This window comes from Lissotriton helveticus, chromosome 10, assembly GCF_964261635.1.
Source record: "Lissotriton helveticus chromosome 10, aLisHel1.1, whole genome shotgun sequence".
In the NCBI taxonomy this organism is placed as follows: domain Eukaryota; kingdom Metazoa; phylum Chordata; class Amphibia; order Caudata; family Salamandridae; genus Lissotriton; species Lissotriton helveticus.
Genome location: NC_136071.1, coordinates 662,011,626 through 662,032,646, shown reverse-complemented (window position 1 = coordinate 662,032,646; position 21,021 = coordinate 662,011,626). Strand labels below are relative to the sequence as shown.

Below are 21,021 nucleotides of genomic sequence, written 5' to 3'. Positions count from 1 at the left end.
TTCCGATCCACCTCAGAAAGGGACGGCAGGGTCAGTCCCTGTAGATAAGGGAGATAAGAAGCTTTGGATATGTCTGGGTCTGCAGTATATACTTGTTGGAGGTGGGATCTGAGCATTTCAAGGATGGCATGTTCCGAATGAACTATGTCCCCATTTGAGTCTCGCAAAGCTACAATACGTTCCGGGGTCTGCTCTTTCAGAAAGGATCCAAGCCAAAAGCCGCCTGACTTGTCTCCCTCCCTATGGAGGCGCTGCCTATATTGTCCCAGGGTATACTTGTCGAGCCGGTCAAGAATATCATGCACCCGAACTCGGGCAGACTGCTCCTCCTCCCTCTGCAGGTCATCAGGAGCCGCCGCAGCCTGGATATTTAAAAGAGTATCTTCCGCCGTCTGGAGGTCCTGTAGAAGCTGCTTCCGGACTCCATAAGTGAGTCCCATGCAGGCCCCCCTCACCATCGCTTTTAGGGCCTCCCATCTGGTGGCCAGCGAGAGGTCCCCCTCCTCCCAATTAAGGTCCACATAGTCCTCGAGAGCAGTCTCTACATGTGCCCTCCCTACCTGGTCATGGAGGATATCCAACGGGAGTCTCCAAGTCCGAGGGCGAGAAACCGGGGATCCCCAGCATACGATGCATGCTACCGGGGAGTGATCTGATAAAAAGCGAGCCTGGTGGGTAACCTCCATGGACATATTAAGCTTGGCATTCGCAACTAAGACCCTATCCAGGTGACTGTATGAGTAATTAGTGGGGGAAAAACAGGTATAAACTTTCTGCGTTGGGTTGGTCTGACGCCAAATATCCACTGCTCCTATATTTTCCATAACCTCTCTAAGCTGGGCCGTCATACGGGGCTTTGTACCCTCTTGAGGCGGGGACCTATCTAGGACCGGGTCAAGAACACAATTGAAATCCCCCACCCAAAGGACTGGGGCCCCCAGATCATGAATCAGGACGTCTTGGAGGGCCCGAAAGAACACCGAGTCATCCACGTTAGGTGCATATGTATTCAATATGATAATGTTCCTACCATTTTGCCCTGAGAAGCAGGTATCTGCCATGTATGTCCGCTTCTACATATTGGACTGCGAACGGGACCCCAGGCGCCACCCAAACCAATACCCCTCTAGCATATGTGGAAAAGGAGGAGTGGAATACCTGACCCGCCACTTCTTTCCCAATTTCTGTGCTCCCTCATCCATAAGATGGGTCTCTTGGAGGCATGGAACTGAGACCCGGTGCCTTCGAAGAAAGGAAAGGGCTCTATACCTTTTAGTGCATGTGCCTAGCCCTCTCACATACCAGCTCATAAACTTATACCCCATGTCTGATGATGTAGCCCGCCTCCCCACAGAACGCTACCCCCGGTGTCCCTCCAATCCTGTGCCCGAAGTGTAATACAGGCGATGCCTAAAACATTCCCTTTCAACAACCCTTGCCAGACTCTCCCCCACCCTCCAACAATATACTTGCAACAATATAACTTGCCGATATGCCCTTCCCATGCTTGTGCCAGGATGTGCACAGCCACCCCATGCGCCCAACAGGGCTAAACCTCCCAAAAGATAAAGGGAAACTCCCCACCCCCCGCCCAGCTCCCAGCAAGGCCCACTATCACATCATTAATACAGGGCTCGGGCCATTACAGTTAAGGATCCCACAGTTTGTCCAACCCTTCGCTCTTTAACGAGCAGCAACATCCCTTCAAACAATACACTGAGTGTAGTCTCCCTTTTGGGAGCGGCCACCAGGCCCGAAATCCAACAAACCATACAGGATCACACCCGCTCCTCATGACAGGGCCTTCGATGTCCGCCCCTGAGCCCCTGCTGTCTCTGGAATCGTAGCACTGGTAGGCGAAATAATATCTGTGGTGGGCTGCAGTGTATCTGGAACCAGTACTTCTCCCGGCGGGGGAGTCTTTGATGTCGTCGGCAAGAGGTCAGACCCCGTCAGATCCAGGCGGAGGGCACCATCCTCGCCCACCGTGACTCACCGTCCCGCTTCTCACTCAGCCATGTTTGATCAACGCCGTCGCCTGCTGGTGCGTCTTCTCCGCGGTTGTGTCCCCCATGTGCTTCGGTTTCCTCCCCGTTCTCCTGGAGGAAGGACATCCCCCCTGATCTCAAGCCACTCCCAGATTTCCTCCGGAGCTTCGAAGCAGTGCGCCTTCCCCTGGGAGATAACCTTAAGCTTAGCCAGGTAGAGCAGCATATACTGTAGGTTTAACTCTCGGAGCTTCTGTTTAACTATCAGGAAGGACTTCCGCTGTTCTTGGACCAGGTGGGAGTAATCCGGAAAGATGGAGACCATTGCATTTTCAAACGTTAAATCTGCAGTCTCCCTCAACGCTCTAAGGATGCAGTCCCTGTCTCGATAGTTGAGGATCTTAGCAATGAGGGCCCGTGGTGGAGCTCCGGGTCTCGGCGGCGGAACCAACGCTCTATGGGCCCGTTCAATCACAAAGACTTCCGACAGACCAGCAGGGCACAGTGTAGTACGAATCCAGTGCTCCAGGAAGCGTTCTGCGTTGCCTGCCTCCGCCAGTTCGGGAATACCAAGAACCCTGATATTACTGCGGCATGCTCTCCCTTCCGCATACTCCGCTCTCGCGCCCCCGTCATGGCAGTGAGTTGCAAGACTGTTTTTTTGAGGGACGCCACCTCTCCTTGCAACTGGACAATATTCCCCTCCGCTTCAGAAACCTTGTCGGCCACTTTCCGCTGGTCTGTCCGTAACAAGTTCACGTCAATGGATACCGTTTCAATGTGATGCTCCAGGGCAGAATGGGAGCCCTGAATCGCCTTTAGCAACTCCGCCCGGGAGGGCTCTTCGGGAGTCGCATCCCCCTCCTCCTGCCCGGACTGACGCGTGATCCTCTGCGAGGGGAGCCTCTGGGTAGTATATTGCGTGATGGTGTTTGGCTGCGAGGCCCGGAGCGTTTTATCTTTACGCATTGCAGACATCCAATGGATTCACCCTAGGGCCCCTAGATGGCAAACTCCTAACAGAACCACGCCAAGGCCCTTGTGGAGGAGGTGATGTACGATCTATTCTCCAGTCACTGAATCACACACTGTCCACAGTGACTCACCACAGTGTTCATCTCATGTTGCATGGGCCCTTCTCGGCGTGCCATCTGTGCCAGAGCCCAATACCAATGCCACGTCCGGGGCCAGCTCCAGCGCATTTAGGAAGTCACACAGTTGAGTAGGGGCCGCGTCTACTGCTCAAGACGGGCACGTCAGGGCCGTCAACTAATATCAGGGCCACCGTCTCTCCCCCGCAGCTCAGACCGGTTGGCGCGTGGTCGACGGAGTCCCTACAATTCAGGCCACGAGGGCTGACACTCACACCTCCACCGGGCCCCTTCAAGAGTCACACGCCGTAGGCCAGCTGCAATCCCCTGGGTCCCAAACCGGTGGCTCCAATCCTGGTGTCCCCTTGCAGGATAGTTCCACAGCGAAACTCGTCGGCCGGCCAGGGCCCAGTGGACCCCCCAGTGGACCCCAGACGTCCGCCGGGGCCCTTTCTCCGTCTCTGCAGGTCTCCCGGGTCGACCTCCCATGCCACCCGGCTCCCAGGGCCTCCCTCACCTTTACAGCACCGGTAGCAGTCTCAGCCCAGGCCGCCCGGGGGGCGCCGACCCGCAGCAGGCCGCAGCCGGACACGCAGGATTACAGGCCTCCGGGGCTCCTGATGCCACAGTGAGTTCTCTCCGCCCGATTGGTGCTCCTCCCACGCAGTGCAGGAGGGCCAGAGGGCACTCCCACCGCCAGTTCGCCGGGCTCCCCTGCCGCGGCACTCAGGCCCGTCACCAGGCCTCCCGCAGCCCGCAGATCGCCGATTCAAATGGGAGGCCCCTGATGGCGGTGGGCGCCTCCCAAGCCGGGATACCCCTCCAGGAGCAGGCCCGCAGGGCTCCGAGCGCGCAATCCAGTCTCCCCGGCTCCGTGCAGGCCGGTGCAGGCCCTATCCCCGGAGTCCGCAGTGTTGACCAGCCAGCCTCAGGCGTCACTCACCAAGCAGGGGCCCCGGATCATCACCGAGTCTCTCCACACCTCGGAGGGTCCCGATGGCAGTTGGCCCTCTGGCGTCAGGTCGCCCCCGACTCGCGGAGGTAGGCCGCAGACCCCAGCCTCGATTTATCGCGGCCCCGCCTCGGCACAGCCCGGGCCGTCGCGTCCGCCTCCTGGTCCGCTAACAGCCCCAAAGTGGGTCAGGATGTGCCCCTTGACAGTCCGGGTTCGTGGACACAGTTTTTCACTGCCCAAGAGTCCTGAAAGGATGATTGCAACAGGATTTTTGTGGCGGCTTGCCGGGAGCCGACGAAGCTTACGTCCTGTCGGCCATGTTGCTTGGCCACGCCCCATGAAATCGTATATAGTTAACAGATTACAGGAGTTGATTTGAAAGATGTCAACGTTTTTTAGATCAAGATAATTTTTTTGTAAATCACTATGCTTTAAAACATTTGTGTTGTAAAACAAAATGGTCTTATGTTATAATGAACTGCTTGTCCTGTAGTGCATATATGTATACTGTGTATCATCATATTATTAAAGTGGTTTTACATGTTTTTCTTTTTTCCTTTTTGTTTTTTATTTATCTTGTAGGATGTATATACAACCATGAAAAGCAGACGCATGCCTTTATTAGGAGGGTGCACATTTTATGATTCATCTCGGTAGCTGTCAAAACTTATTTAAAGATTTTCAACAAACGGTTCTTCCTGTTAACCACTACTATTATTAATGTAAAATGTATCTGATGTAAACCACTTTTAAATATACTTTGTAATGAACTGAAATGTGGAACCAATCTATATTCTGGATGTATTTATAGATAACTGTGTAATAAAACGGAAAAATGATCTTTAATATTACACACCAAGCAATTGATACCTTCTGTTTTTTCCCCCTATATTTCACTGTTGGTGGATTGCCGAGTGTGGAGTGTGTTTACCTGACGCTGCTTCCTTGAGAAGCCTGTGACTGTTTGACTTTGAGGGTAATGAGCGCAAACACAGAAATGGTTGAACTTGGTCCACCCAAAATGCAGTGCCAAAGTAAAACAGCTCCAGAACACCAGTGGCAAAACAACCTCAACCATAGGGCCCTAAAGGCCCTGTTATGATGTCAGTGCATCAGTTGGAGCAGGGAGGTACCATGAACAAAATTTTACACGGGCTGTAATTTATTTTACTTGTTTATACATTGTAACGCTACCCAGGCCATATGTCACTTCTACGCTCATGACGAGCTCAGCTCGTCATGAGTTACGCCTGTCGTAGGCTCATGACGAGCTGAGCTCGTCATGTAACGCAGGTTTCCGCAAAAGTCAGCGCACAGCGGGAAAACCGCTAGCGCGCATGTGGTTAAAAAGCAATATAACAACAGAGATTGGGATATCCTTACATAGAAGAATGAAAAATATAAAACCAAAAAATATAATAATCTCAGGTCCACTGCTACTCCTGCGTGGATTTATTTGCAGCCACAGAAACGTAGTAACTGGAACTAAGGCCATGGTGAAGATCCAGGGACAGAATTTAGTAAGAAGGGCAGCACAGTTTATTCATTGTGCTTGGTTTTTACCAAGAAGCATGAGTACATCCTGGGTTCCTGCATACAGATAATGTCTGACTGTATTCAATGGATATGCAAGACATTCAACGTTTTGGGCAGCAGCAAAGACATAGGCTAAGGCAGCAGAGGTGGGGTGAAGGTAGATGGCTATGCCACCAGAAAGTCACACGGAGATAAACTTCATTGAGGCAAGTGACAGGGATGCAGACAATCATCTGCTCTTGAACTGAGAGGTCTAAAATGGGGATGAAAAAGAAGAGGAAGCTTCTAAGGCTTGTATCAAATGGACTTTCAGTCTTAAAGAAATGAATGACCATCTCTGGCAGAAAAGCATACTGTGATACTCCTGACTGTTGCATCTACTTGCCAGGGGCCCCTGACATGTTTGCCTTAAAGCCCATATGGGAAGATGAAGCTTTGCAATTCGAGGTAACAACCGAAAAAGTCTGGGTGTAAGTGAGGATGGGACAGCCTTTCAGGGCCTGGCAGAGACTTCAGGAGAACAGCTTAGAGCATGGCCTCCTTCTTTCAGCTATCAGCCTGCATGAGGATCTAGGGCTTAATATAAATTATTGGCTGTAGTGGAGAATCTGAGCTTGTCGCTGACCCAGAGATTTCCTCAATCTCTGTCAAGTGGTCCAATGTTTCCATCAACAGAGCCTTGACAAGCACTGGTTAGAACTGCTTGGTTGGTGCAGGTTCACATATTTTATTTTAGAAAACAACATCATGGTCTGTGCTAGATGCTTACTACTAGGGTTTCAGGACTGTAACTGGCAGTTGAGCAGTGGGGTGATATTTAGTGCCGCTTCCCCTCAAATCTTGTTAGCATTGTGCGCTCTGCAGCCAATCTTTGTGTACTATGTTCCTGCAGTGAGAAGAATATGCCGAGCTCAGACTCAGATTGCTTTTCGCAGTCTATAAAATGGCAGCTCTGCATCTAAAACAAGGCAAGCCATGGAGCTTGTCTCTCAAATGCGGCTGTAGGTCTAATTTTGGTATGCTTTCTTCCTTAATCTTACCAGGTCTCTGGCGCTGCTACCTCATTTTTTTAAGAGGACCCTCAAGGTACAGTTTGCCCTTCACCATCCTTGTCTTGCTTCCGCTTTGGCAGAGGGCCCACACTGTGACATGACTTCTCATGCCCCAAGGCGCCTTTGCGCTATGCACGGTCTGATGCCTGTGGGTGGACTTCTTACCCACTATCACCAGCTCCTCTGCATCCGATTTTCTTGAGGTTTGATCCTCATTGATCATCCTGTGTGTGACCTTCAGCACCACTAGTGGGAAGGCCACCCCTATTTATCTTTCCATTCCCTCTCCAGTTGGTAGCAGCAGTGGGGTCGCCCCTCTGCTCCGGCAATTTACCAAAATAGCCGCAGAGTGCCTTTGACAGGTCACGCTGACTAACTTGCTACAACTCAAACTTCTCAGTCAAAAACATCTCCTCCAGGCAGACAGATGAGGCTCTGACCAGCTCTCAAATAGGGGCTGTGGGCCAGGGATGACCATGAAACTGCCCTGGACTGCCTACAGATGCTCATAAACTTGACTGGGGTACCCTAGAAACACTCATCACTCCATGCGCACCTGACCACAGCCCTAGTAGCAACTTCTAAACAAAAATCCTTAGCTAGAAAACATGGGGTAGGTTAATGTTGTAGTCCAAGGATATAATATGAATTGCTCAGACACATTCTTTTGCTGAGTGCTATAGACTAAGTGGCCAGTGAAATTTATAGTATTTAACTTTCTCTAAAACAGTCATTTCAACTCTTGAGTAGATTTCTCAACAGCTAAGGTAGGTTTAAACTCATTTTACCTATTGTTGGGAAAAGATGCTGTCATGTTAGTGCCCTTTTCTAGATTTCTTGTGTCTCATTTCCTTAACCAGGATAAGTACAAATTGTAAAGGTTAATGAGTAAAGAAACTTGTCCAATTGACTTATCCTTGTTCGAAGGAAGGAAGGAAGCTGAGTAAAAAAATACACACCCAGTTTGTGAGGTGCATGACCGGCACAATGTTGACAGCCACCTAAAGCTGAGAGGTCACAGAAGAAGGGTCATGGTTTTTACCCATTGGCGTCTCCATCAGGTTTTTTTTTTAACAATGAGCCACTAAAAATCAGCATGGCTACACATAGATGGCTGAACCAATCCATCTTGCGTGCCTTTATCCACAGTGAATAATGAGAATGTATAGAAAATAAAGCGTAGGCATCAGCAAAAAACATCTTCCATCGAGGGAACTCCACAGAAAGGAAAAGGAACGTGTGGAGTGGCACTAAACTGTATGAACCTATACCAAAAAGTGGTGTTTTAGGAACTGGCATTGAAATGACAAAACATGGAGCTACTACTTCCAGGAGAATACAAGTTGTCAAACAAAATCATTTGAAATAGGGTCGGCATAACCTTTTCGAGTTATTGCAATTAGACAATTGCTATGTCAGTGAGGATTTCATGTCGAAATATTCAAACAGCCCTCCGTGAGTTCCTATTTACAGAAACAAGATTCTAGACTAATTACAAAAAATGTAATACTGAACTTTAGTAAGTAATTTTAATAACTTGTAAACACGGGTAATAACAAACGAAAGAGAGTTTGAAAAATGATGTTTCCAGATACCTGCAATATTCGTTCATCATCCTGCTCCAACCAGAAATAAGCATATGGAGATGGTCTCCAATAATAGGGACCAATGTTCAATAGTTCAGTTTTAGCATCATAAATGTTAATCATCTGAAATAAACAAATGTAATAGAGTAAACGGTTAGATTAGATGTTGAACCCATTATTATTAGCTTATCTAGCATACATTATGTAAGGAAGTCAAATGTATTTCTCCATGAACCAAACAAGCTCACGTTTGTATTTAGAATGTGTGGCAGCTTATAGGGCTAACATTCACATCATTGTGTATGAAAATTTGTTTTATATCTTTTGACTGTCCTTTTGCAGAAACACATGTTCTGGAAATGGGACATGGTCCTATACCATTTGTATTTATGCATTTAACTAACTAGGTGACTAGTTATCCATGTTGCACAACATTATCTTCTCATGGCATAACCTCCTCCACCATGGGACCTCAAAATACTGCAACCTCCCTGCCCACCGCTGTTCCAGAACTAAAGCATTTAGAAAGCACACTTATGGAATCTATATATAGATGTTTCTGTGTGGAAGTGATTATAACTCGTCCCACCACAGAGATGTAACTAGCATTTATATCCTATCAATCGCCTATATTTCCTCTGCTGCTCTGGCACAGGCGTGTTATGAGCTGCTGGAACACTATTTCTTGATGACCCAAATACTCTTTTTAGGTCGAGCTATTTATAGCTCTGAACTATTGTAGGGGAAACACACTCTTGAACAAGCGGATTCCTCCCAATGCATGTTGTCTATTGAAGCGTGACGCTTCGCCAGGCGCACGCTTGGCCTCACTCACACCCCATATGCTTGCTTGCTCCCCTGCTCCCCGCCCCCCCACCCGACTTGAAAGGAAGCCTCACACACCAACATTTTTCTCTCACACCACCAGACATCAAAGGCTGCTGCTCCCCCCCACCCTCCCCCCCCCACAGCAATGCCTTCCTCAGTCCTTCTTTCCTACCATGTTTCTTGTTTTTCTTTGTGCATTGTGTGCGCTTTTCCCCTATTTTCACAATTTAATTTACTGTCCACCATGTTTGAATGGTAAATGCCCGCTAATGCGCCATGACACATGCACAAGCACACATCAAAAAATAGACATGAGCATGCATCACAAAGCCTTCGTGCACAAAATGCAGTTATCTTACGATATGCTTTCTTCAAAAGAAAACCCATATCAAGACTGATGACCATGTGTGCGAGCGCCTCCTCCTTCGGATGCAGCTGAAGAAATAAAACCCATTTGACTATTTTTTTTAGGTGCACAACTGTGCGCTAGAGACTTGTGAATGGCAGCTTGACCTCTGTGCAGGAATTAATCCTATCCCTCCTCTCCTGGTCTTCCCTGGCAGCCCTCGCACCTCCTCCCCCAGCACCCACCGGCCCGGGTGCCTTATTTCTCAGAGCCCCGATCAGCATGCTGCCGTCCGCTCATACACTTCCGGCAGCTCCGGGCTCTCACCCTCTCCTTCCCAATCTCCTCCTTCCCACTCTCTCCCGGCCGCCTTCCTCTCTCTTCTCTTCCTCACCTCCTCCCCCTTATCGGACTAGCTTCCCCGTACTGACGTTTTCTCCTCAGTCACCTCTCACCCTAGTTCCCTCCTTCTGTCTCCTCTTCAGGCTTCCTCACACATACAGAGACCCCTTTCCCAGACCCATGATAAACCTCACGCAGCAGCGCCTCCTCCTTGGGATGCAGCTGAAGAAATAAAACCCATTTGACTATTTTTTTTAGGTGCACAACTGTGCGCTAGAGACTTATGAATGGCAGCTTGACCTCTGTGCGGGAATTAATTCTATCCCTCCTCTCCTGGTCTTCCCTGGCAGCCCTCTGCCCTGCGTGGCCATACTTTAACTCCAGAGACTCTTCCTGATTTCAGGAAAGCTGCTTGGGACCCGGGAGGCAATTCATGCATTGTCGGAATCTGGGATGCTCATCTGCTGTGGGCAATCTGCGAGTAGCAGATTTTCCCCTTTTTTCACAATTTAATTTACCGTCCACCATGTTTGAATGATAAATGTCCGCTAATGCGCCATGACACGTGCACAAGCACACATCAAAAAATAGACATGAGCATGCATCACAAAGCCTTCGTGCACAAAATGCAGTTATCTTACGATAGGCTTTCTTCAAAAGAAAACCCATATCAAGACTGATGACCATGTGTGCGAGCGCCTCCTCCTTGTAATGCAGCTGAAGAAATAAAACCCATTTTACTATTTTTTTTAGGTGCACAACTGTGCGCTAGAGACTCGTGAATGGCAGCTTGACCTCTGTGTGGGAATTTATCCTATCTCTCCTCTCCTGGTCTTCCCTTGCAGTCCCCGCACCTCCTCTCCCCTCCCCCAGCACCCACCGGACCGGGCGCCTTATTTCTCAGAGCCCCGATCAGCATGCTGCCGTCCGCTCATACACTTCCGGCAGCTCCGGGCTCTCACCCTCTCCTTCCCACTCTCTCCCGGCCGCCTCCCTCTCTCCTCTCTTCCTCACCTCCTCCCCCTTATCTGACTAGCTTCCCCGTACTGACGTTTTCTCCTCAGTCACCTCTCACCCTAGTTCCCTCCCTCCGTCTCCTCTTCAGGCTTCCTCACACATACAGAGACGCCTTTCCCAGACCCATAATAAACCTCACGCAGCAGCGCCTCCTCCTTGGGATGCAGCTGAAGAAATAAAACCCATTTGACTATTTTTTTTAGGTGCACAACTGTGCGCTAGAGACTCGTGAATGGCAGCTTGACCTCTGTGTGGGAATTAATCCTATCCCTCCTCTCCTGGTCTTCCCTGGCAGCCCTCTGCCCTGCGTGGCCATACTTTAACTCCAGAGACTCTTCCTGATTTCAGGAAAGCTGCTTGGGACCCGGGAGGTAATTTGTGCATTGTCGGAATCTGGGATGCTCATCTGCTGTGGGCAATCTGCGAGTAGCACCATCGTGTTAACACAGAAGAACTTTTGCGAATGACCTAAGAAGCAGGAAAAGAGAGCTTTATACAGGCTTAGGGTTGCTGTTGTATGATGGAGAGAATCTATACATCAGTGCGGAAACGCAAAACGATGACCCCTCCCCCCACCTTCACCCGCTATATGGATGTCAATTCACCAGTATGCCAGGGTAGTGGAAATTACATCGACACACCCTTCGAACTTAATTTTATCACAAGAAGTGACATGGTGTGACCTTTGACCCGAAACATCCCAGTAAGTGATGTCACTTGACCTTCACCATGATGACACTTGCCCTATCTATCTATCTATCAACATAATCTTCACAAAAGGTACTTACAAAAATGTAACCTATTGCCATTATAAATGACAATAACTTTTATTTAAGTATTAATTATAAAAAAAATAAAAGCCATTGTTATTTGTAATATCAATACTTCTAAGTCACGTAAATACAACACATATTGCATTACAAATGCTATAGGCGTCACATTTGCGTTAAAACTATTGGCATTGTAAATGACAAAGCTATTAATTTCGCTATTTTCAAAACCAACACATAAATAAAAAATGTGTCATTTACAATACCAATAGCTCAAACTTTCCTAATGCGAGACCTATTGCATTGCAAATGCTTGTTTAACTGTGAAGACAATCCCTGCCATTCCTCTGATGCCTAAGAATTCCTTCTTTACAGATTATTGCTTCTTCTTTCTCTTCTCAAAAGAGTTATGCCAAGGGTCTCAACCCTAATTCTTCCCCGGAGAATGCACAACACGCTATCCTTCTACCTGACTCTAGCCTGGTTCTGTTCTCTGCCTTTACTATCCCTGAGGCTAATGATAATTGTTGGCCTTCCTCTTTTCCTCGGGGCAAAAGGTCCTTGAACTCAATGCCACAAAACACATTTTCTCCAAGTTAGAGATACTTCTTTATCAAGCAGTATTGCTCATTTATCCAGTCTATCAAAATCTTTGAGGTCTAAGCCTTTGATGTCTTGTCAAAATACAAGAATATGCACATAAGTAACTCCTATTTGATTTTCTAACTGCTTCCTGCTGTTTTGTGAGAACTTTCTTTCCTTCATCAGTGCTGAATTCTCCATTTGATTTCCCTAACTTTATGTGACAGGAAGCAACTGATTGTAGCTTTAGAGCCAAGACTAACTTCAATTGTGGTATTGTGGGCTCCAGTTTAACATAGACATTTAGTGTATCCTGTTTTGCGTTAGCCCCTCCATGTTTTTATTAAATTTTGCAACATCTCTCCAATCATGCATTTGGAATGTTATGAATGTTTGGAAGCTCCATCTCTGTTTAATATTAAGATGGCTGTCATAGTTTTTGCCAGTATGTTGTGGATCTGCCAGACTTTTGGATAAATTTTTCAGCTCACTGGAGCAGGGGAAACTCAGCAGCCATTAGGCAAAGAAGGACAGACTAGGCAGCATCACTGATGTACTCAACACCTTTGACTACAAATAAACATTTAGAGTCTGTGATCAGCTTTTGAGTGAGTTCCACTGTACGCCGGAGGGTGGAGTACATTTCAGCTTTGTTTAGGCCAAGTACTTATTCCAACTTGTCTTATGGGTAAAATAGCCCCAGAAAGGAAAGGCCATCTTGCCCCAAGCCATGCACCCTCTGTATGAAAACATTTTGGCCCAGATTTATTAACAGTTCACACAACACAGCATAGCAGGCCATGTTGCTGCGCTGAGCTACATTGTGTGAAGGGGAGAGAGCTAAACTGTGCCATATTTACAAAGATAGGGTGCTGTTTGTAGGAAAGCGGCCCTTTTTGCATGGTTTACCCCCTCTTTTTGACTAATTCTGGTGCACTTCGACTGAATGGGCACTGGGTACCTGCTAACCATGTTACCAGTGTCTGTGTTCTTTCCCAAAACTGTACCTTTGTTTCCACAATTGGCACACTTCTGGCCACATATAAGCCCCTTGTAAAAGGTACCGGTGGTACCAAGAACATTGTGACCAGAGATGGTCTCTAAGGGCTGCAACATGTATTTTGCCACCCTAAGAGACCCCTTACCAAACACATACACACTGCCACTGCCACCTGCATGTTTTGGTGCAGCTAAAGGTTAGGAGTCGACCTGGCACATATCCGTGTGTGCAAGGCCTGTCAGCACTACAAGATGTATAGGTAAGTCACCCCCACAGCAGGCCTTACAGCCCTAAGGGAGGGTGTACTATACCCCTTGTGAAGGCATAACTGCATGAGCAGGTATGTCCATTAGTGTTGAAGTCCATTCTTATACATTATATGTGAATAGTGAAGGCATACTGAGTACATGGGCTGGGAGCTTGTCAATACGGGTTCATGATGGTTTCACCAAATCCCAAGATGTTTGGTACCTGACATCTCAGATTAATGAGCCCACACGGATGCCAGTGGTAGATTCAATAATAAATGCACTCAGATGTGCCCTCTGAAAACCTACCAAACCACTAGTGTGTGGTTGACTAGTCTGCACTAGTCTGCCACTTCCAGATATGTTTCTGACCCCCTAAGGTGAGAGCCTTGTGCTCTTGTGGGTCAGAAACAAATCCTGCTTTGGTGAAGGTGCTTCACAACTACCCCCAAGCAGGAACAGCATTCAAGGGCAGTGAGCCTCAAAGGCTTCCTACCCTTTGTTATGCTAGCCAGGGCCTCTCCAGCTAGTGGAGATGCCCCCCCGACCAAACCCCACTTCTAGCTGGAAAATTAGTAAGCAGGAGATGTGGGTCCCCTCTCAGCCAGGTGTCCTGAGCTGAAGTGACCGCCTCCTTTCAAATTCCTCCATATTGTTTTTGAGGATTTCAGCCAATAGGAATAGGGGTATGCCCCCTTCCCAAAGGGAGTGGACATACAAAGGGATAAGTTGCCCTTAAGGTAAGTAACCAATTGGCTACTATCTCCCAGCACCTGCGACACCCCAAATTGAGTATTTAGGGGTATCCCTGAACCATAATCCTTAGTTCCTGACGACCTACAAAGGAAGAGGACAAAGAAGGGATGGGAAGTAGCCAGTAGCAGCCCTCCAGATCCTGCAAAATCCGATGACTCGTCTTGCTGCCCAGCAGCCTCCAAAACCCTCTGGAAGGACTGCTGCCTTCAACAAAGACCAGAACTACCGAGACCAGAGGCCCTGTTCAATGAAGAAACAACAAGAAAGGCCTCTGCAAACTGTGGAAGCGCGAAACCCCGCTTCCGGATCCTCCACTAAACCTGATGCCTACGGCCAAGTCCAAGTGGCCTACTGATCCCAGCGAGTTCCCACAGTGATCCAGATCCTGAGTCCATAGTGGGTTGACCCCTCCTGGACTCCACGACGACGCCTGCACCCTCAACATGATGGCCCCCCTGACCCCGACCGCTACGGTAAAGATTTTCTGTCATCAAAAGACACCCCTGCATCCGCAGCACCCAGGCCTTGATGAGCCCAACCAACTGTGTCCAGTTGACCCTCAACACCCAAACATACATGCGCAGCCTTTGTCCCCCTTCCTGGTCCAAGCCTGCAGTCTTTGTTTCCCCTCGTAGTCCTCTATTAATTTGCAGTGGGCGCACAATGCTATTATGGCACCCTGCACCCAGCTGCTTCTGTGCCAATTATGTGTGTGTTTGGTGCTGCCTCGTGGTCCCCTCAGTGCTTGTCCTAACCCCGGAGGTTGCCCTCCAAATCCACTGTAATTCCGTATAATTGGCACAATTTAGAGTGTCCCCGGCTCCATTGGTTAACATTGGGCACCGACTCCAAATCTGACTTTTGCACCCAGTGCCCTAGTGCTGCTGGTAGTGCAGTCTTGGTGCTCACTTGAACCTTGCCCTGAGTTGACTTAACACCCGAAGGCTCGGTTTGTGAGTAAAGTGCTTACCTGCGAAATTGCATTTTTGTTTTCCTCCCATATGATAACATTGCTCCTTTGAAATATTGCTCCAAGTGCACTTCTCTTGAACTGCAAAGTATTGCTATTTCTAAAGACTGTATTTAACAGCTGAACTAAAGTCCTGTACTAAGTATTGATTGACTGCATTGAAAAGTATTCCCAGTTTAAACACTGCAATTACCTGCAACCAAGTTTATTTGGTTCTAATAAAATAAGTAACAAAGTAATACTTTTACAAACCATTGATCTGGATTTAGACATTGAGATGTCAGATGAAAACTGTCACCAGATCAAGCAAATATCTATTTGCATGGCTTTGTAAATTTCACTTAAGCACTTGTTGTGCCTGTTGTATTGACTAACAGATGCCAAAAATAACATCAGTTCCTGTGGCACCTGTGCGTTAGGCAATTATGCAAACATTAAAATGGAATCTTCTATGACAACTTTCAAGATTTTTGTGATAACACGGCACGGTCTGATTTTTTTTAGTTTACACATAAAGGTGGTTAATGGCTTCATCACTAATATGTTATGTTTAGTGTTTGTTTTCACGTTGGTCACCTGAATAAGATGAGGTTCAGTTCAAGCAGGCGCTTGACACCACTGTAACATTGACATCTACGAGTGAAAACCTAGGGAAGGGGGCAGCCCACACCCGAATAGTCATTTCATTTTTGCCTTATTTAATTGCTTTTCAGAAACATACCCCCTGATGATGGGCAGCGATATGCCCGAAATGCATTGGGGATAACTACGACTTTGTTGCACGTTCATTATTGAAGCAATTGATATATGTTTTCACATGAACTATGTGGGCAACCACGTCATTGAGAAACAATTACATTGTTGAATAATAAACTGAAGTTGCAAGTTGATTTTGAATCAAATTGATTAAAGTCTTCCAATTGGAACCCAGCAATGCACTATAGGGATGTTTACCATTGGGGCAGAGCAACAATTGTTAACTTCCAAGATTGAGAAATATTGCCTCAATGCTGCAATTGATTTAACCTTCAGTATGTGGATAGCAGAAAAGGGAACTGGAAATGAGTTATATAAAAAAAATCTCTGATACAATAGATTTACTAAAAGTCTTCTACAGGAGTCGAGTAAGTGAACCATTTCCAAAATGGAGTAGAGGAAGTGAATCATTTCAAACATTGCAAAATTAGCAATCAACTTGCCTTAACATTTTTTAATTAAACATATTGCAGTAGATTCAATGTGAGGCTGACTCACTGAGAAATAACTACGTGGATTTACGATTTTAAGTGCATGAAATACATAAAACAGCAAAACATAATGAAATATTTTGTAAGGTTAGGATGTAAACTCAGAAAAATCAAATGTAATCTTAGAATGGCCATAAAGTAATGCAAATTAAGCTGCAAGCGATCTGCAAGTAACTTTGAATTGCTTAATAAAATGTATTATTTAGACATCAGAGTATACTGGACACCCTGACATATCATCCTCCATCTGTTTTTTTTCTCATTTACGTGCTTCTCCCCTACCCGTTCCATGTTATTATCTCACCAATTTATTTTCTCAATTCTCGCTCAGGGCTCCAAAAATCATAAAAATGTTGAAAGATCTGAAGGTCTAGTGACTTAAATAATCTACTCGGCCTAACTATAATATGCTTGATCCATCAAGTGGTCTAAAATTGTGTGATCCTAGGCAAATATTTTATTTCACAGTCACCTTTTTCTTCATTGTCACATAAGAGAGCACCTTCAAATAAATGAGTTCAGCAGGTTGGCTGTACAAAAAATTATTTTGTTTGGTTTAATAAACTAAACTTTTTCTGAAATGGCTTCTAGCCTATATATAGGGTACTCATGACCCCTGATATGCCTCTTACCTCACTAATAGCATTGTCACAAGGGCAGAGGCAGGAACGTTTCTCAGTTCATGTTTAAAAACTCTCACTGGATGGGGCGTGGCTAACCGCTGAACATGGCGGATGCCGTTTAGATGAGCTCCGACCCCAGGCTGCATAATCCTGCTATACCACCATCTGCAGTAGCCCATCGGAGCTACACTAGAACAAGAGGCAGCGAGTGATGCTGAAAAGCAGGCCCCCCTGAAGGAGGCACGTATCCACCATGCGGAGCTACTAGAGTCCCTTAGGGTCATAGACTATAGAGCATATACCCAACTAAAACATACAGACGCAGACAAATCTGGGTCATTACTGGCCAGAATATTGAGGGATGACCCCCTAACTATCATAATCAGCAAAATCACCACACCTAGGGGCAACACTGCCACTACTCAACAGGATATAAATGAGGCCTTTAACCAATATTATGTTACACTATACCATAAACCAGACTCAACAGACAACGCCCACATAGATGTGTTTTTAGATGACTTACCCTATCCACAGCTCACTACAGAAGCCCGGGAGGTACTGTTAGGTCCTATTACTAGGGCCCAAATAAAATTGGCTCTCAAAGGACTCCTGCGAAACAAAGCGCCGGGACTGGATGGACTCCCGGTCGAGTTTTTCGACACTTATGCCGAGGCCCTGACTCCCCAACTGGAAACCCTATACAATAGGTCATTAGAACTGGGTCACCTTCCATCCTCCACAGCACAGGCATTAGTGGTCTTGCTTCCTAAACCAGGAAGGGACAAATCAGACATGTCTGGATACTGCCCATTATCCTTATTAGAGACATAATATAAAATATTGAGCAAAATACGGGCGAATCGGCTCCTTCTATATCTAAATAAACATATTCACATAAATCAAAGCAGGTTCCTACCAGCCAGCAGCACATACTTAAATATCAGGAGACTGCACCATATTATGGCAACAACCCCGGAACATTGCATAAATGCAGACTGCATTGCACTAGACATACAACCAGCGTTTGACACGCTAACCTGGGACTACATGTTCAAGGCAAAAGGGAAATTTGGCCTACCTCTGGAATACCTTCAATGGCTATGTTTACTGTATGAGGCCACCACTGCAAGAGTCCGCATGGGAAGACACATCTCGCGAGAGTACTCTGAATTCAGGGGCACACGGCACGGATGCCCATTGTCACCGCTGTTATTATGTTTATGTTTATGCAACTTGTATAGCGCGCAAATACCCTAGGGTGTCTCGGCACTTGTGGACTTAAACACAGAAAGGTAATCGCTGCAGAGGGGGGTTATTGGTTGAAAAGCCAGGTTTTTAATTGTTTCCTGACTGTCATGAGTGTGGGACTGGTTCTAATGAAGAGAGGGATGGAGTTCCAAAGTCTGGCCGTGGTGACTAGGATGCGCCGGTCTCCCCATGAAGCTTTCTTGGTGCGTTGGGCAGGTAGTAGATATGCTGTAGAGGAGGGTAGTGGTCTCTTGGGTGTGTATAGGCAAAAAGCTTGTTTTAGAAACTGTGGTCCAGTGTTATTGATTGCTTTGTACTTGCGCTAGAGCCACTAGCACTTAGGCTGCGTTTAGAGGCTCATCACTTTGGAGTCCTGATAGATGGCACAACAAGTCTGATTTTTGCCTACACAGACAACATAATAATATACCTACGAGACCTTCTGGGTGCACTAGACCCCATTCCCGACATCCTCAATACATTTGAACCGATATTGGGCCTCGCCATAATGCAACAAAATCTAATGTTTTTTTCTTCCGTGAGGGTACCCACTGAGAGGAGGTTGCCTTTGGGACGTGCTCTCTCCCAGTGGCGCAGCACACTTTCAAGTACCTCGGTATACACATATATCGGTCACATACAGATATGCTAGAGGGTAACCTTACCAGAGGGATAAGCTTTATATGCTAGATTGTCGCCTTCTGGAATGCGTTACCACTTTCTGCTATTCGCCGAGCGGCCATATCGAAAATGGTAGTTCTCTCACGACTCTTGTACTACTTCACCAATTCACCAATAGTAATACCTTCTGCCACTTTCAGAATAGGCCTAAAAAACTACAGCCGGGGACCAACAAAGGGGGACTGGTTGTACCCGACATCAAAGCATATTATTATGCGAGTCAACTGCAATGTCTGTCCTACTGGACAGCTGGTCGCAATCTGCAGGAGATAGAATATACGATGCGTGATATTGACCAGGGCGCCCTACACACATTTACAACTCAGGAAACGCCCTGTAAGGGAAGAAGGCTCACAGTTTCTCACTAGATCGGTCTGGGCCATTTCCCAGTATTTGGCCTTCAAGATCTGTTTAGAAGTAAAGATTGTATTTTTGGAATCCTCTTATAGAGAACTCATACCCATATTCGATAGGGTGGCTCTAATCTGTCTTAGCCATCTTATTTGGTGTAATGTGTCCACCCTTATTACATCTAGGACGCCAGCCCTATACTCTGCAAGTTCTGGGGTAGACCAAAGTCTACGCCAGTACAAAAGGGGGCATAGTTTTGCAGTTTCGGCGATTGGCTGCCTCCCAAGATCAATCTGTAGTGGGCGTATCAGAGTGCTCCGGGGCAAACTGGTAATGCTTCTGAGAAACGTATTCTACAAGATAGTAAGTTAGCTAAATTCTCATCACCCCAGAGTTCTGCACCATATAAAGCAGAGCTAATTACTTTCATGTTATATATCTCCATTGCAAGGCTAATTGTCTTGGTGAAGGAAGTATTATATTCTTTTTGCAGCACCCCTGCCAACTGTCGGTGTTTTAGTGATGCTAGATCGACTTGGTGTGACCACTTTAGCCCCTCCTGAATGTTGACCCCAAGGTATGTGAACCCCTTAACCTGATCTAGCACGGCGTCATTTAGCCTGATGCCCCCCTTGAGGGCCCTGTGTGGATTAAAGGCCATCAGTTTTGTTTTAGACACATTGACCTCCAAACCCCGTCGAGCACAAAACTCTTCGAAGATTGATAGCGCTTTCTGGAGCCCACTCGGTGTTTTAGAAAGGATCAATGTGTCGTCCGCAAACATTAGTATGGGGACTTTTTTGCCTGCCAGTGACGGTGCATCAATGGTGGTTAATCTCATAAAGTTCACTATCCTATTTCTGTATAGCGAAAATAGGGTCGGACCAATACACATCCCTGTCGAACTCCCTTCTCCACAGGGAAAAATTCTGCGACTTCACCCTGTTTGCCCCATCGGATCTTAGCCTTGTTGTTCTCGTGCATTCTGATGATAAGTGTCAGCAAGTCGGGTGGTAACCCCATGTCTTGTAATGTCAGCCAGAGTTTTCCATGTGGCACAAGATCAAATGCTGACCTAAGGTCAACAAAGACGGTATACAAACTGCCCTTACCCCGGATTACTGTCTTCCAGTGTAAAAGAGTGAACCTGAACACTTGGTCTACTGTGCTTGTAAAAGCACGAAATCCTGCTCGGAGGGGCGATAAGATACCGAATTCATCAATCCAATCTTGCACTCTGTTGAGCACCAACCTGCCCATTACCTTTTGTAACGAGTCAATAAGGCTAATGGGCCTGTAATTCCCTAATTTAACCCAGATCAGTTGACTGGGGGTGAGTGCTTGTATTGTCAACGCTCCGTCCATCATTTCCTTTGGTTTTTCTTTGTTCGCCATAAGTTGGCAGGGTATGCTCAGACTTGAGTCCCTTGCTCACTTTGCCACTGGATTCAAGCAAGCCGGGCTGAAGACGGCTGAAATGCCAGAAACCGGTCCTCGGTAGCTTGTTTCCGGTCCAGGGAAGGCATGGCTTGGCAGTTCGGGCTGGACTGTTCCCATGAGGCACAGGGTCAGACTGATTTGCATATGGCCATGTCTGAACTGGGGTGGCAGAGTGGGCTAAAGGACGGTGATGGATTAAACCCAGATCAGTTGACTGGTGGTGAGTGCTTGTATTGTCAACGCTCCGTCTATCATTTCCTTTGGTTTTTCTTTGTTCGCCATAAGTTGGCAGGGTATGCTCAGACGTGAGTCCCTTGCTCACTTTGCCACTGGATTTAAGCAAGCCGGGCTGAAGACGGCT

The 21,021-nt window shown here is 46.9% G+C and overlaps 1 protein-coding gene across 2 annotated transcripts in view; it reads right to left on the bottom strand.

The window, feature by feature from the left end:
* NTAN1 (N-terminal asparagine amidase) overlaps positions 1–21,021 on the bottom strand; it is a 279,397-nt gene that overhangs the window by 5,898 nt on the left and 252,478 nt on the right. For both annotated transcript variants that reach the window (XM_078663196.1, XM_078663197.1), the window contains one exon: positions 8,218–8,331. In XM_078663196.1, the coding sequence (XP_078519322.1) occupies positions 8,218–8,331 (114 nt within the window). The remainder of the gene's footprint in view (positions 1–8,217; positions 8,332–21,021) is intronic.